This window comes from Rosa rugosa, chromosome 5 (genome assembly GCF_958449725.1).
Source record: "Rosa rugosa chromosome 5, drRosRugo1.1, whole genome shotgun sequence".
Lineage (NCBI taxonomy): Eukaryota > Viridiplantae > Streptophyta > Magnoliopsida > Rosales > Rosaceae > Rosa > Rosa rugosa.
The window spans coordinates 15,267,596-15,282,700 of record NC_084824.1 but is presented as its reverse complement, the minus strand read 5'-3'; the positions used below and the strand labels follow the sequence as shown (position 1 = coordinate 15,282,700).

Sequence of the window (15,105 nt, the reverse complement as noted above, 5' to 3'; positions counted from 1 at the left end):
GAAAGTGATTCCTTTGGGGTTTGGAAGGAACCACTTTCCCCCTTATTTTCCCTTCCTTCAGGAAATGATTTCATTTCCTTTTGCATCCCAAATGCAGGAAAGGAAAAAGTCATTTCATGATGCTTACTTTCCGCGAACCAAACGTGGCCTAAGTTAATGTAGATTCCTCAGCTGCTCTAAACTCTTTAAACCAGCTTACCACGATCAAGAACCAGTCCAACACAACAGCTGATTCAGCCGTCATCAATTGGAGACCCCCAGCTCAAGATGCAGTCAAGATTAACTTTGATGGCTCAGTTAAATCAAATTCGGCTGCTACTGGATTTATATTTCGAGACCATTGTGGAAAACCGATAGTTGCAACTGCAAAGAATATGGGAGTCGCTACAGTGCCTGTTGCGGAAGCAACTGCTCTCAGAAATGCCCTTATCACTGCGCATGAGAAAGGATTTACCAAAGTTGAAGTGGAAGGAGATTCCAAGTTAGTTATTGATGCAGTTAATGGAGTCTGCCAACGACCATGGAGACTAACCACTGCAAGTGGCCTAGTGGTTCTTGCCTAATTGGGTGTGCTCCCCAACCTAGGTTCGAATCCCGAAGCTGTCAAAGTGGCCAGACACTGTGCTGCAATGCACAGTTGGAGCATTTCACATGCGCCGAAGGGGTTTATCTTGGGCCTAGGAAGCCTTTGGGTTCCCCTTGACAAAGTCAAAAAAAAAACGACCATGGAGACTGCTGAAGCTAATCCATGATATCAAAGCTATTGCTTCCAAGTTCATTTCTATTTCCTTTAAACATGTGTTTAGAGAGGCAAATTTTGTCGCATATCTTTTTTGCCAATCTAGGTCATAACTGCCTTGACGACGTTACTTGGGTGGTTAGATTTCCAACTGCGGCTTCTAGAGCTATGTTGTTTGACTCTGTAAACGGTGGTTGCCCAAGAGGCTTCCGCATTGATTAATTTATAGTCTTTTCGCATCAAAAAAAAAAAAAAAAAACTTTAAGTTAATGTGAATTGCGTATTTGTAATTCCTCAAATACTCGAAAACCACTTTAACCACCTTCCCTCTACCTCAAAATCACTCCGAATAACTATAAAATTCCTTTGATGTTCGTAAACACTAGGTTATCTAATGCTCATTAGCAGATAACCCATTAAGTTTAGTGCAATTTTACCCCAACTAACCCATTAACCTCAATGAAAATGAGCTAATTAACAAGAAAAAAGAAAGTTGATATACACGGTAAGTCGGTGACAACATCTTGAGTCCTCACTCTCTCAGTGTCTCTCGCTCTCAGTCAGTCTCCACTTTACACCTCATCTCACAGATCGAGATGCCATCGTAGCCGTCCGTTTTCTCTCGACGAAGAACCGATCAAGAAGCAAAGCAAATCGATCCAAACGCCAACTCCGGGAATCAGTTTTTTGTTTTTACTGCTTCTTCTTCTTCTTTTTTCTCTGAAAAACAAAAACAATGGAACAAACTTGTTAGTTCCAATTCTGCCGCAAAAGGACTCCGATTCGTGAAACGATGGCGTTTTGGTGGCCTCTGATCGTCCTCGCTTTCGCTTACGCCATTTGTAGGTTCCTCTTGATGCTCATCCCTCCCAATGTGCCTTCCATTCAAGTCGACGCTTCTGACGGTAATCTCTCTCTCTCTCCGTCATGCTTTGTTTTGGTTGATTGATTGATTTGCGTGGTTTGATCAATGGCAGTGTTGGACGATGGGAATCAGACGCAGGAGAACAGTTTCATATATGTGAGTTTTGGTTTTCGATTCTAATGCTTATTATTAGGTTTTTCATTTTCGCAAGTTTTTCTTTCTTTCCGATTCTTCATTTTGTAGTCAGTTTCTGTGCATCTGTGGTGTTGCATTGTTTAGCTGTTGAGATCTTTAGCTAATCACTTCGGAACGAAACTAATAGATTGCTTATAGTTTTCAAAGGACTTGAACTGTTTATACATGCTCATTGTTGGTGTAAATGAGAAAAGTAATGGAAAAAAAGAGAGGAAATGAAGAAGAAGGTTTTGTGGCTGCGTAAGGTTGTAATGATGTTTGACTTGTATGATTGGTGCTTACTGTGCAGGTACCTCCGAGGGGAAGGACACAGCAGTCGGAGACAAAGGTTCAGTGCTATGAACCTGCAACCATGAAATACCTGGGATATTACCCTGCATTGACTCCTGTTCAGGTTAGTTTGTTGTGTACATTTTTGGACTTGAGGTTCTGGATTGGTGAGGTGAACATGTAGTAAGCTGTTATAGAGTCTTTGCTACAATGGATGGGGGTTCATTTGATGTTGTTAATGTGATGAAATTGATTTTGTTCTCACTTTGTGCCTGATTTGATAGATACTTTGGAGTTTAGATGGTAGAAGAGATGGAACATAGAATATTCCAACTATCGGGAAATTCATGGTGTAAATCTGCATTTCAGGTCAAGGAGCGGGTAGCACTAGCAAGGAAGGCACAGAAGACATGGGCAAAGAGTAGCTTCAAGCAAAGACGCCTGTTTCTTCGGATTCTTCTCAAGTATATAATAGAACACCAGGACCTTATATGTGAGTAAGTACCCTACTCTCTCTCTCTCTCTCTGCATGCATCTCCACACCTAGTACTGTTGTCTGAGTTATTAGTTTATTACGTAGGTATTGCCAAAAAAAAAAAAAAAAAGAAGAAGAAGAAGAAGAAGTATTACCTAGGCATACTTAAATCCCAAACCATGTTTTGTTGCTGGGATGTTTTCTTGTATGATACTTTGGTAAATTATTTTTGTTAATCTTCCGACATCCACATGATACCTGCGGTTGACTTTTCTCCATATATTATTTTTTGTACTGACTCAGATATTACTTTGATTAGAATATCTTCACGTGATACGGGGAAGACAATGGTAGATGCGTCTTTAGGGGAGATAATGACAACGTGTGAGAAGATCACTTGGCTTCTTTCAGAGGGTGAGCGGTGGCTAAAGCCTGAATACCGGTATAACCTTCTGCCTATTACGTTATCTACATCTAATGTTCTCTATCATTTTACTATTGTGCTGTGTAATATTCCAAGAATGTTTGGTTTAATTGCTGTACCAAGGATGAATATTTCACAAATGTTGACACTTTCTGCTTATTGGACCTGAATGATATATTACCTCAGTCACTGGTAATTTAGATATTAATATGTGCGTTGCATGGGTTCCTCTACTTTACTGATTTAAGATTTTCCTTATTTCACTTTGGTTGCCACTTTCTGTCCAATTATTTGGTGTTTGTTTGCAAAGATTGTTTGCTATTCCTTTTTTTTCTTTTTTTTGTTTACTGTTTGTAGACTACACATTCACTTCCATCTGTAGCCATATGTATGTGCTGTTTATAATTTTGTTATTTATGAAAACTGCAGATCTTGTGGAAGATCAATGATTCACAAGAGATCTAAAGTTGAATTCCACCCTCTTGGAGTTATTGGTGCCATTGTGTCATGGAATTATCCTTTTCACAATATCTTTAATCCAATGCTGGCAGCAGTTTTTTCTGGAAATGGCATTGTGATTAAGGTAGTTACGTGAGATGCTCATAGTTGTTTCTTTAATCACTCTGTGCACCTTTGTATTTTCATTGGAACACTTCTGCACCTGTCTCTATTTCCATATATTCCATATGATTCAGAGGTTCTCTAATACCCCATGTCAGTGTTTGCCATTGTTAGTTGCCGGGTATTCAAGCTAGACATCACTAAATCTTTTTTCCTCTTCACATAAAGAAATCTTCCAACTGTTTGCACTTACTAGTTTAACCGAAAAACCATGCTTTTCATTGTAGGTTTCAGAACATGCAAGCTGGTCTGGATGCTTCTACTTCCGCATAATCCAATCTGCCCTTGCTGCTGTAGGAGCTCCTGAAAATCTAGTTGATGTCATAACAGGGTACATAGTTTTTTGGACAGGGTGGGAAGGAGGACTTTCTTTTCTAGGCTCATTTATTTATCTATCAATAATCAAACTTTTTATTTGCCTCCCTAGGTTTTCTGAAACTGGGGAAGCACTTGTGTCTTCTGTTGACAAGTTAATATTTGTTGGATCACCGGGTGTGGGTAAGATGGTATGTTCTTCTTTTGGTTAGTTGAATAATTTATTGTTTCTCATATAATTTCTGAAACAGGCTCCCCCACTTCCAAATTTTCAATCCTTTTATGTTGTCAAATGGTTATTGTATTGTATTTTGTAAAGAATTAGCATTCGTTAGTAATTTTTAAACTCCAGTGTTTCAACCCTAGCAGAACTTTAGTGGAAGCATATAAATTTCTATTTTTTTAGAGTTTTGTTTAAGTATATAGTAAAGCCCAGGTCAACCTATACATTAGAGATGATTTTAACTGAATTTTGTGCATCTGATCAATTAGCCAGTAGTGTTATTACATAGTAAATTCAGATATGTAATCTCGTCATTGGAATTGTTATATTTAAGAGAACCCAAGGCCTTAACATAAGGAATTGTACCTGTCTTGCCCTAAGGTTGTGACTGCTCTTACAATTAAGAAATCACTGCACTCTACTGCAATGCTCATTGGTTTTTGCTTCTGCTATTTCTGCAGATAATGAGAAATGCTGCTGAGACGCTTACACCAGTTACACTTGAACTTGGTGGAAAAGATGCATTTATTGTATGTGAAGATGCTGATGTGGAACATGTATGAATTTTTCCTACCTCTACTGGTATTTATGATGTCTATCAGGCTTTGTTCTTTTTATTTTCAAGTACTATGTGTTCTAATTGGAGAGTAAATTTAGGTCGCCCAAATTGCTGTGAGAGCCGTTCTTCAGTCAAGTGGACAGAACTGTGCTGGGGCTGAGAGATTTTATGTTCACAAGGACATTTACTCTTCATTCATCAATCAAGTATCTAAGATTGTGAAATCTGTTTCAGCTGTAAGTATGTCCCTTTCAACAATGCTTGCAAGACTGAAATCTGTTTCAGCTATAATACAATTTGTGCTTGCTACATTTATTTGAGAAGAGCTGTTGAGTTGAAGTACTAAATGTAAAACTCATGAATCTGTTATTTGATCTTGTCTAGGGCCCACCGCTTGCTGGAAAGTATGATATGGGTGCTATATGTATGCAAGAGCACTCTGAAAGGCTTCAAAACCTTGTAAATGATGCCTTAGACAAAGGCGCAAAACTTGTTGTTCGGGGAAGTTTTGGCCATATAGGTGAAGATGCAGTTGATCACTTTTTTCCGCCTACTGTGATTGAAAATGTAAATCACACGATGAAGTTGATGCAAGAGGAGGTAACCAAAGTCATACTTTGTTCTATATAGCATTTTGATAGTCTTTTAATCTCCATTTAGTTAATATAGCTAAATGCTTTCTTACATTTTTGTAGGCATTTGGACCAATCATGCCCATAATGAAGTTTAGCACTGATGAAGAGGCTGTGAAACTAGCCAATGACTCAAAATACGGTCTTGGTTGTGCTGTTTTTTCTGGCAGCCAGCATCGTGCTAGAGAGATAACTTCCCAGATACACTGTGGAGTTGCTGCAATTAATGATTTTGCATCATCGTACATGTGCCAGGTTATATTTATTCAACTTGTTAGCATAGTAATATGTCTTGTGTTCTGTTTGGTTTTTTTTTTCCAACCTTGATAAAGGTGGAATTTTATGATTCTATCCCAGGATTTCAAGTATGACAGCCAGAGACTTCACTGAGTAAAATAGCTGGCATTGCTTTTCTTTTTTATTCTTTTTTGAAATAGCTGGCATTGCTTTTCTTCTTTCAATAGTTTGCTAGATATAATTTCCTACTTTAAAGGTAGCAGAAAGACTAGCTTTCTACTTATTTTCAAATGTAGGGCTATCATTTATTAGATTGGATTTCTGGTGTGCAATTGTGCTACTAACAAGTATCCTTGTTGAATCCAAACTTGTCACTATTTTCATATATAAAAAGATTTATATACCATGATGGCATTGTTAATCCAATGAATTAATGATGTCTCCTGAACTTCCAGTCCCTGCCATTTGGTGGTGTAAAAGACAGTGGATTTGGAAGATTTGCTGGTGTTGAAGGATTGCGAGCATGTTGTCTTGTAAAATCAGTTGTTGAGGATAGATGGTGGCCCTACATCAAAACCAAGATACCAAAGCCTATTCAGGTCAGATGTCAATCTAAACTATAATGAATTGAACTTCTCCTCTCTCCTCTTTCTCTGAGAAATTAAAATTACAAATCTGACTGGCTTTCTTTCTTGGCCAACTGTAGTATCCTGTTGGAGAGAATGGTTTTGAGTTCCAGGAGTCACTTGTTGAAGCACTCTACGGCCTGAACATATGGGACCGACTGCGAGCATTGGTTACTGTTCTGAAGATCCTTACTGATCAAAACTCTCATGCTAGCAGCAACAGTAAGAGAAGAGATGACTGAGCCGCACGTGAGGGTTGGAGCATTTACATGGGTTAACATAATGCTTGAGATAATTTGGATTTTGACTCCCTATAGTATCTCAAAAGTCCGGGCTATTTTTGAGAATTGCTTCCTGTTCTTTTTTTCTCTGTCTGCTCTTTTGTTCGAGTTGCATAATCAGGGTACATTCCCCACAAATATCTTGTCGTTTGAAGGAAATTATGAATGGAAATATAGGAAACAGGATTTTTCATTTGCTTCCAGCTATACTGATCTCTGTAGTTTCTCAACAACTTACCGCAATAAGGGGTAATCTGATAATTGTCCTTGTAGCTTGACACAGTTTCACCAAAATCCTTGAGGTTTCAATGTTAACAGTATGTGGGACTGTAACTTTGGAATTTGATGACAAATCCTATATAGAACTGGAAATCAAAACGAACTACATGTACCATAACTTCCCCCATATTTGTGGGTGCACGACAACACACCGTCCATGTAATTGTTCAAACTGAGGATTTTTTTCTTGAATTACATACTAATATATCATTGGCAAATGAATACTACACTGGCTAAATTACACCATCGCAATATGATGGCCAATTTTTGTGCCCAATAACTGCAAGCAACCAAATAGAAGAAACAATACATAAAATTGTTGACTCTAGTTCTGGCTGTTTGGGAAGATTGGGCACTGAGGGGCAGGCAAACTAACCCTAGAATTCCCTTGGATCAACAAACACATTTCCCAAAGGACCCTTCATTAGCAGAGCATCTTGGTCATCAGGGTGGTGGCTGCTCAAACTTTTCGCGTACCAGAGATCATGGATTCGTGAAATGCTGGGATTGTCTGGGACATGCTTTATGAGAGGATCACACTGCCCCAGCTCAGTTATAATCAACTTGCTGTCCTTCACATTCTGCCCCAATCCTAATGCGAAGTTCCAAACAGATTTCATAAGCTCACCAAGCTGCTCTCCCTCCCCATGAATCCCATAGAGAAAGAGAAACCCAAGGGAGCTTTGCACCGAGACCTTACTCTGAGGCATTTTCAAACAGGAAAAGATTTTCTCTCTTGCATGGTTTAAGGTAGCATGAAAATACCTTAGAGGATGTGACTTTCTTATATGAAGCTTGTAAGGTTCACAATTATTCCATATGCTAAAGATGACCCAAGAGCTTTGCGTTTTGGTGATTGTTCCCTTGTTGTTTCCCTCACTGTCCAAGTTGATCCAACCCTGTTCTTCGAAATAACACACCCAAGTGCCCAGGCTGAGCTTTTCCTTTAAGATCACATCCATGTCTGTTGGAGATATGTCTTTGCTTCTTAGCTTATTTTCGTACAGGGAAATTGCCTGGTCTACATGCAACTTCTCTATTTTAATATTTTGAGGCAGCAGATGTTTTGCAGATGAACAAATTGGTTGCACAAATATGATTAGTGAGCTGATGTTCTCGTAATTGCATTTGGAAGTGAATAGATTTGTAGAGGCGGTGTTGTTCCTTTCGGTGGCCAGGAATGTGTACTGTGCTCCTTTTCTCAGCAGCCACTCCTCCACTGAGTTCATCAATTGAAATCCAATTCCCATCCGCCTAAATCACACAAACACACAAAATTTAATATCAGTCAAAAACTTCTGTACACCACCTCTTTAATTACTTGCTAAGTAATCAAGTATTTATGGAGGCTGCTAGGTGATCTAGCTTTTCAATATGCTGTAACTCAGCAGAGGTAGGGGTGATTGAGTACTAAAAATGTATTGTTTAGAGAAGAAGAGTTTTTCAAGTTTAACTCATTGGGAAGAAAAAATGGATAATACCGGTGTGTGGGAGAGACTCGAAGGCCTAGTATGCAACCCATCACATATACTCCCCCAAAACCAGTCCCCACATGCTTGATGCATCCTCGAACCACTCCGACAAGCTCCTCATTTTCAAGCAGCTGTGCTACCTGCTGGCAATTTCCAAACATATTAGTGTTCGAGCAATGCAATGATTCACATCTATAAGTCTTGGACAAGGACTTCCATATAAAAAAGCAGCAAATCATGCAAATACTTATTAAAGGTGACATAAAAATGATTATGAGGTATGATTCATGAAAAGGTTTCCATGTTTGCTTTTAAAGGCAAGATAAGGGGAAGAAGCCACAGTAATGAACCCACCAGTATAATATGAAGGGGGTAGAACCTAATCCTACATAAAGGGTCACACATCATGTTAGTGAAAATGGAGACCCCCCTTTTAGACCCTAGCTCACAGTTCCTCTCTAGCTTCCCCACCACTTCAATATCGGTGTCTGCACTGAACTCCCTTATAAGAAACTTGTTCACTGCCTTGTCAACCATATTATTTCTCATCTAAAAGAAGCGAGTTGGTTAACAGATATGAAGCGGAAAAAATCAATAACTAGACCTTTCTTGAATGGGGTCGCTGGCACAGGTGCCTCTATTGCATTCTTTTATACTATGACGACCTTTTTTATTTATTTGCTTGTTATTACTTTTGATTTGATCTATCACTAACCCTTTTTTGTTTGTTACTTCTATCAGTACCATATAATCAAATCAGACCAGAACTAGATGCATGAATTGAATGTAATAGGTCCCTCTATGGATCTTTTGGTTTTGCTCTTTCTTATCCCTGAAAGGGTGTTGTTTAGCTCATGCATTTAATATAATACATAAAGAGAGAGATAATTAACAGACGTTTAAAGCCACACAAGCACTAATCAACTCCAATAAAAGTCGGCAGATATTAATAGCACGCAATTCATGGTATTTTGCAATCATTTCTATATTTCGTGTCACTGGATTTGAAAAATGCATGAGATAACACAAAATTGACAATAAAAACTAATGGTGATGTTTTACCATTGAGTTTGTTTCAGGTATCAAAAGCAAGATGATGCAGTATGGTAGTCTTTAATGGCTAAAGCAGTAAAACTTAAGATACTGCTCCTGCAAGAAAATTGCAAAAAACACATTGCTATATACCATGAAGAAAGAAACATCGACTGACTCATCCATATATGTTATTGATTCTGTAATATTTTCTGTTATAGAAATTATTCTTGGCTACCATTTGTTTCGTACCAATTTCTTTGGTGTACCGAACAAGCAAGTCTATGTAGATCAGACCAGCCATGTGAACTGGTGGCCAGGAACAAAATACCAACAATCATTGAGATATACCTGCTTGTGCTAATTTGCTACTTCCAGTCTTTAAGAGAGCAGATCCTAGCTGTTCTTGGAAACTAGTCTTCACACCAATGATGGTACATATAGTATTGTGCAATCAATGTCCTTTCACCTTAGCTGCTAACAATAACCTTAGCTGCCTATATAAGAGAGAAAATTCATGTCGACAGTAAAAGAAGGAATGTTCATACTCAAGATTAACTGTTTCTGACAGACTATAAAGAAACTACAGCTTCAGAAGCTGCCAGTGCAATTATTGATCCTGTAATTATTTCTCATTTGGGTAGTACTATAAACTGAAACCGCAAGAATTATTACCGCAGGAATTATTACTCGAGATTTCAACAAGATAATGAGTATGAACACACTGCCTTGAACTGTAGCCACAAACCAAAGACCAGAAAGTGAATCACAGCCAGAGAGAATTCTGGAGGGTTATGTTCAATTTGTGAATGAGCTTATTTTGAGTACATCTGCACAATGCCAAACCTCACAAAGTCACAGTCAGTGGATTCCCCTAGTTGAGTATATAGCAATATTATCATATCATAGTACTACTACTACCCCACCTTCACTAACCATTAGCTGCAGCACAGCACAAAATAATAGCCTGATATGAAATCTCTTCATATTCACAACAACTACTTAAATGGTTCCCATATGAATACGATGCTTCAATTACCCAAAAAAAAAAAAAAAAAGACTGTGTGCTTGAAAAGGAATATCAAAACTTTAGCTCTTACAATTGTTCTTGGGCTTCTATGGCTGTCCTGGAAGTGAGAGCTGGACCCGGAACTCCTGGAGCTTCAGTGGGTCGTCCATTGAATTTGAGAGGAAGGAAAGGAAAGCCTTTACGGCCTTACCTTCCAAAATTGGAAATGAGGAAGGAAAGCCTTACCTTCCAAAATTGGAACATAGCGTGTGTACTTCAGAAAATGGAACAGCATATTAGCATGGTGATGAACCACCATTTTATACCCAGGTGTATTTGCAGTGCCGGGGGAAGAGGAAAACAAACTACGAAAGCCAACCAAAAGCAATGCTTTCTTTGGGTGTTGCTATTTGAACCTAGAGAAATACATAAAAATCCAATCCAATGTGTTTTGTTTTTTTTTTTCGAGTTTACCTCTTAATTTTTTATTAAGATTTTTTTTTTTGAGGAGGAAAATAAATTGCAACTTAAAGCTCTTACTACAACCAGAACTAAACTGATCAAAATTAAAAGCAGACAAAGCTAAGAACGGCAACTTTTTGGACCAAGTGATAGGATCTGATCTATGACTCATATTTGTAACAGCATCAGCAACGAAGTTGGCTTCTCTGGGAGCATAAGAGAAGGAAACAGCTTTGAAATTGCTAGCCAGACTCAGGATGTCTTTCACAAGAGTACGAAGACGTCGAGGAGGAGCACATTTTTTGTTGATAGAGTCTATAATTAACTTGGAGTCACCTTCGACAGTTAAGGAGGAGGGCATGATAAAGACCATCACGAACAACACTTCCTTCAGCAATGGGGACAGAAGCATGACCAATAGCTCTCGCACCAGCAAAAAGGGGAGAACCATCATGATCCCTGATAACAAAACCAGCAGCTGCTTTCTTATTGTTGACAACAGAACCAGCGAAATTGAGCTTGGCGAAGCCAGCAGAAGGAGGAAGCCAGCGAATAACTTGAGAGGTAGAAGCAGGACCTTTGAAAAGGCAAGGGTTATTCCTTCTGTAATTCTCACCAATGGATGCCGCAGCATGAACCACCATGTTAGGAAGAGAGGGAGAATGTCTGAAGATGAGATTATTCCTCACCTCCCAAATTTTCCAGCAAAGAAGGAGAAGATTTTCAGTAGTAGACTTTTGGTAATCCTTCCTGAACCAGGAAAGAAACCATTCTTCAAAGTTTTGGAAATCTATATTGGTAATGCCAGCAGAGCGCCAAACATTTGCAGTAAAGGGGCAGGAGAAGAAAAAGTCGTTTAAGTCCTCATCCCCTGAGCTGCAAAGGGCACACAAAGAATCATAATTAGTAGAATAACAAGCAAGTCTTGCCCTAGTTTTCAATCTTCCCCTAGCTAAGAGCCAAGAGAAAATCTTGACCTTAGGAGGAATGTTAAGTCTCTAGATTTCATTCAAAATTTTAACCCTCGAATGGGGAGCAACCAAATCACATTAAAGCCAAGTGGCAGATTTAATACAAAAAAATACCGCTGGAGGTCGGCCTCCAAACAAATGCATCCCTAGAGTCCAAAGCAGGAAGAGGAATACTTAAAATAGAATTAACTGTATCATGATCAAGGAAAACATAAAGTTTATTAACATTCCAACAGCCATTAACAATATAATCACTAACATTCTCATCTATATCAATAGAAATTTTATTAGTAGTCGAAATAAGATTGATCAAAGGAAAAGAAAAGGCCCAGTTGAAAGTCCAGAATTTGATGTCAATACCATTACCAACAATCCAACGCATACCTTGGATTAAAAGATCTCTATTATCAATAATACCTTTCCAGGCCATAGAATGGTTGGCCTGCTTATTTTGCATGAAAAAAGCATGTTTTCTTAAGTATTTCCTATGAACAATATCCACCCACCAGTTATCATGATCAGAGATCACTTTCCAGCCTAATTTTGCCAAAGCAGCCTTATTGAAGGAAGCTTTTGGCCGAATTCCAAGACCACCTAAGGATTTAGGCAGGCAAATCTCTTATGCACTTTACATCTTTTTTTTTTTTTTTTTTTTTTTTTTTTTAAACAATAAATTTGCACATTAAACCTTCTCTTAGCTAAATATTGGTTACTACCCTGTGGTTTAGGTCCAAAATCAATTCAATCCCCAGACTTTTAATTTCATCAAAAACACCCATGTACTTTCAATTTGATCTAATAGATCCAATTCGTTAATATTCTGTTATGGGTTCAACTTATAGTTGGATTATTTGATGAAAAACTTTTTATTTGATAGATTTCTAATAGTGAGACCCACTCCTAAATTGACTATGCATGTCACCTCAACACCACATCATAAAACATAGGCCATATATGAGCTACGTCAACAAGTTAAATGATTCAATTATCGGAAGACTAACATATTGTACCTATTAGATCAAAATTGAAACTGCATGAGTGTTTTTGATGAAATTAGAAGTCCAGAGACTGAATTGATTTTGGACCTAAACCACAGGGTAGTAACCAGTATTTAGCCCAATTACTAATATAGCCTTATTCATATAGTTTATATACAAAATATAGAAACTTTGTAATCTCAATTTTTTGAGGTGAATTTACTCACCATAACTAGACCTGTAAATGGACCGGATTTTGATCCGGACCCGCTCTAGATCTGTGGCTATTGGACGGGTTTGGATCGAAAATTTTGATCTGTTGATCCGTTAATGATCCGAATCCATTAACCCGTTTATTTAACGGATCAAATACGGATTTAGGTCGATCCGATCCGTTAATGATCCAGTCCGTTTTCGTAATAATAAAATATTATTTTCTATTAATATATTATTTTTTTAAAAAAAAAATATTAAATATTAAGAATTTCTAATAAAAATTTTTTGTAGAAATCTAAGAGACAATCCATCACCTAAGATTCCAAAAAACATTAAGAATTTTGATAATGTAACTCTACTTTTGGTGATACTCTTCATGTTGTTTTAATATTTTATTAATATCTTATGAGGTATTATGATATAAATTTAATATTACTATTTAAAATTTTAAAATATTTGAAATTATAAACGGGTTGGATTAGCGGATCCGATATCCGTTAATCCAGCGGATACGGATTTGGATCGAACTATCAATGATCCGCTGGGTTAACGGAGCGGGTTTGGATCGAATTTTTTTTTTAAGTAAACGGATTTGGATTTAGGTCGATCCGATCCAAATCTGGTCCATTTACAGGTCTAACCATAACTCCATCCATTATATTCCTTCTTCCTTTTTTATTTTTTTTGGCTGATCACCCATTTTTGTTGAACGTCCATAACTTTTGATTTCTGATGCAAATCTATTAATTGTCTGCAAACCCACTTAAAGTTGTTCCTAACACAAAATTTTTGAGGTGAACTTCTTTTTGGCACATGCAAGCTTCTTCACAAAGATCGTTTTTTTTTTTTCTTTTTTTTCCTTATGTGCCTAGGGCATGGATTAAAATGATCATTTAATCAATTACATTCATGCGGAAAAACGTCACTAACTTAATATAATTTTTCTTGGGTTGATTCATCTCTAACTGGTCAGTGTTCTGTATATTGAGAACATTGAATTTGAGTATTTTCTTCGATAAATTTCTATGTTATTCTTTTTAATAAACTCTTAAGTACTTATGTTTGTCATATGTTTAGCATCTTGAATTTCGAAAGTAATTGTTGCATTATTTAGGTAATTTGATAATTCATAAAGAAGAGAGATAAAATGAGAAAATTTGGAGGACCAAATAAAAATAATTTTCTTTTTCTACTTGAAGAACTTAAATTTGTTGAAAATAATTTAACAAAATCATAATAAATAAAACATTTTTCAAAGTTTCAAATCATTAAAATTTCAATCTAGATCGTAGGTAAAAAAAAAAAAATCGTTCCATAGGTGTCCAAATATTAAAATTTTAAGTATAGTTAGTTTATTTATTTATTTATTTTAGTAAAAGTATGGTTAGTTTTTTTTTTTTTTGAATAAAGGGCTGGTGCGGCTGCCCTCAAGCCTTTATTTATTTATTTTAGTAAAAGTATGGTTAGTTTTAGAATACTAGAAAAAACATACCTGACGGGCGTAAAAAATAAAATTCTTTTTTTTTTTATGAACAATCAATATCTATACTATATATAAGAGAAGTGATGTTATCTATGCTATATTTAAATTAACCAAAAAAAAAAATCTGTGCTATATTTAAGAGAAGTGGGGATGTTTGTCATAACTAATTTTTTATTTTTTATTTTATTTTTTATACCCCAAAACAATAACTAACTTTATATATCTCTACTAATATAAATGGTCTCTCTTTTGGTCTAGCAGTCAACGTGTCGTTCGACGCTGTAATGCGGCGCTACATGCGGCTGCAAGCAGGATTTCTTGATCTCAGGTTTCTGTCGTCGGAGGTGGTGGCCTGGTGTTGCTGCAGAAGACGACATGCGGATCGTGGTTAGATGCTATTACAGAGGTCTAGTTCTGGACTTGTACCCTCGTCTGGTATCATCTGGTGCAAAAAAGTTATCCGTTATGCAATTCAACAAGCTGTACAATAACGACACAATCCTAAGGGGTCGATAATAATATTGTTACTTAGAGTACACTACAAAACTCACCCCTAACAAAAGAGCAAACTACTAAAATACTCCTAGTACATCCCACCTTTTAAGATTAAGCTCAAAACAAGGAAAACAAGACGTCCAAAGATGAGTAAAGCAGACTACAGATTGTCTATTTTCCTTGCTAATCTCTTTGCTCAAAAAAAGAAAAAGAAAATAGGTCTATCATCATTTAGGCTCCGTTTGGG

General features: G+C 37.1%; 3 protein-coding genes across 9 annotated transcripts; 1 reads left to right on the top strand and 2 right to left on the bottom strand.

Moving 5' to 3' along the window:
* The first annotated feature begins 1,265 nt into the window (after positions 1-1,265).
* Positions 1,266-6,655, top strand: LOC133708620 (aldehyde dehydrogenase 22A1). The gene is made up of 14 exons (XM_062134083.1): positions 1,266-1,644; positions 1,717-1,760; positions 2,089-2,193; positions 2,439-2,566; positions 2,864-2,986; positions 3,398-3,551; positions 3,817-3,920; positions 4,017-4,095; positions 4,589-4,684; positions 4,785-4,922; positions 5,071-5,286; positions 5,382-5,573; positions 6,011-6,154; positions 6,262-6,655. The coding sequence occupies exons 1-14, from the start codon at positions 1,533-1,535 to the stop codon at positions 6,421-6,423; spliced, it is 1,797 nt and encodes a 598-aa protein (XP_061990067.1). The 5' UTR covers positions 1,266-1,532; the 3' UTR covers positions 6,424-6,655.
* A 167-nt stretch (positions 6,656-6,822) lies between these two features.
* LOC133708621 (probable N-acetyltransferase HLS1) lies at positions 6,823-10,658 on the bottom strand. 7 transcript variants are annotated; one of them, XM_062134088.1, is made up of 6 exons: positions 10,346-10,658; positions 9,921-10,075; positions 9,597-9,742; positions 9,276-9,362; positions 8,223-8,356; positions 6,823-7,995 (listed from the first exon to the last, which is right to left on the bottom strand). In XM_062134088.1, exons 4-6 carry the CDS (start codon positions 9,276-9,278, stop codon positions 7,119-7,121), a joined length of 1,014 nt encoding a protein of 337 aa, XP_061990072.1. In that variant the 5' UTR covers positions 9,279-9,362; positions 9,597-9,742; positions 9,921-10,075; positions 10,346-10,658; the 3' UTR covers positions 6,823-7,118. The 7 variants fall into 7 exon arrangements, with proteins under 7 accessions (XP_061990072.1, XP_061990071.1, XP_061990075.1 ...); XM_062134087.1 differs by having other exon boundaries at positions 9,597-10,075; XM_062134091.1 differs by having other exon boundaries at positions 8,223-8,353; positions 9,597-10,075.
* Positions 10,659-11,048: 390 nt separating this feature from the next.
* On the bottom strand, positions 11,049-12,117 carry LOC133711256 (uncharacterized). The gene is made up of 3 exons (XM_062137409.1): positions 12,072-12,117; positions 11,792-11,954; positions 11,049-11,592 (listed from the first exon to the last, which is right to left on the bottom strand). The coding sequence occupies exons 1-3, from the start codon at positions 12,115-12,117 to the stop codon at positions 11,049-11,051; spliced, it is 753 nt and encodes a 250-aa protein (XP_061993393.1).
* Positions 12,118-15,105: the final 2,988 nt, after the last annotated feature.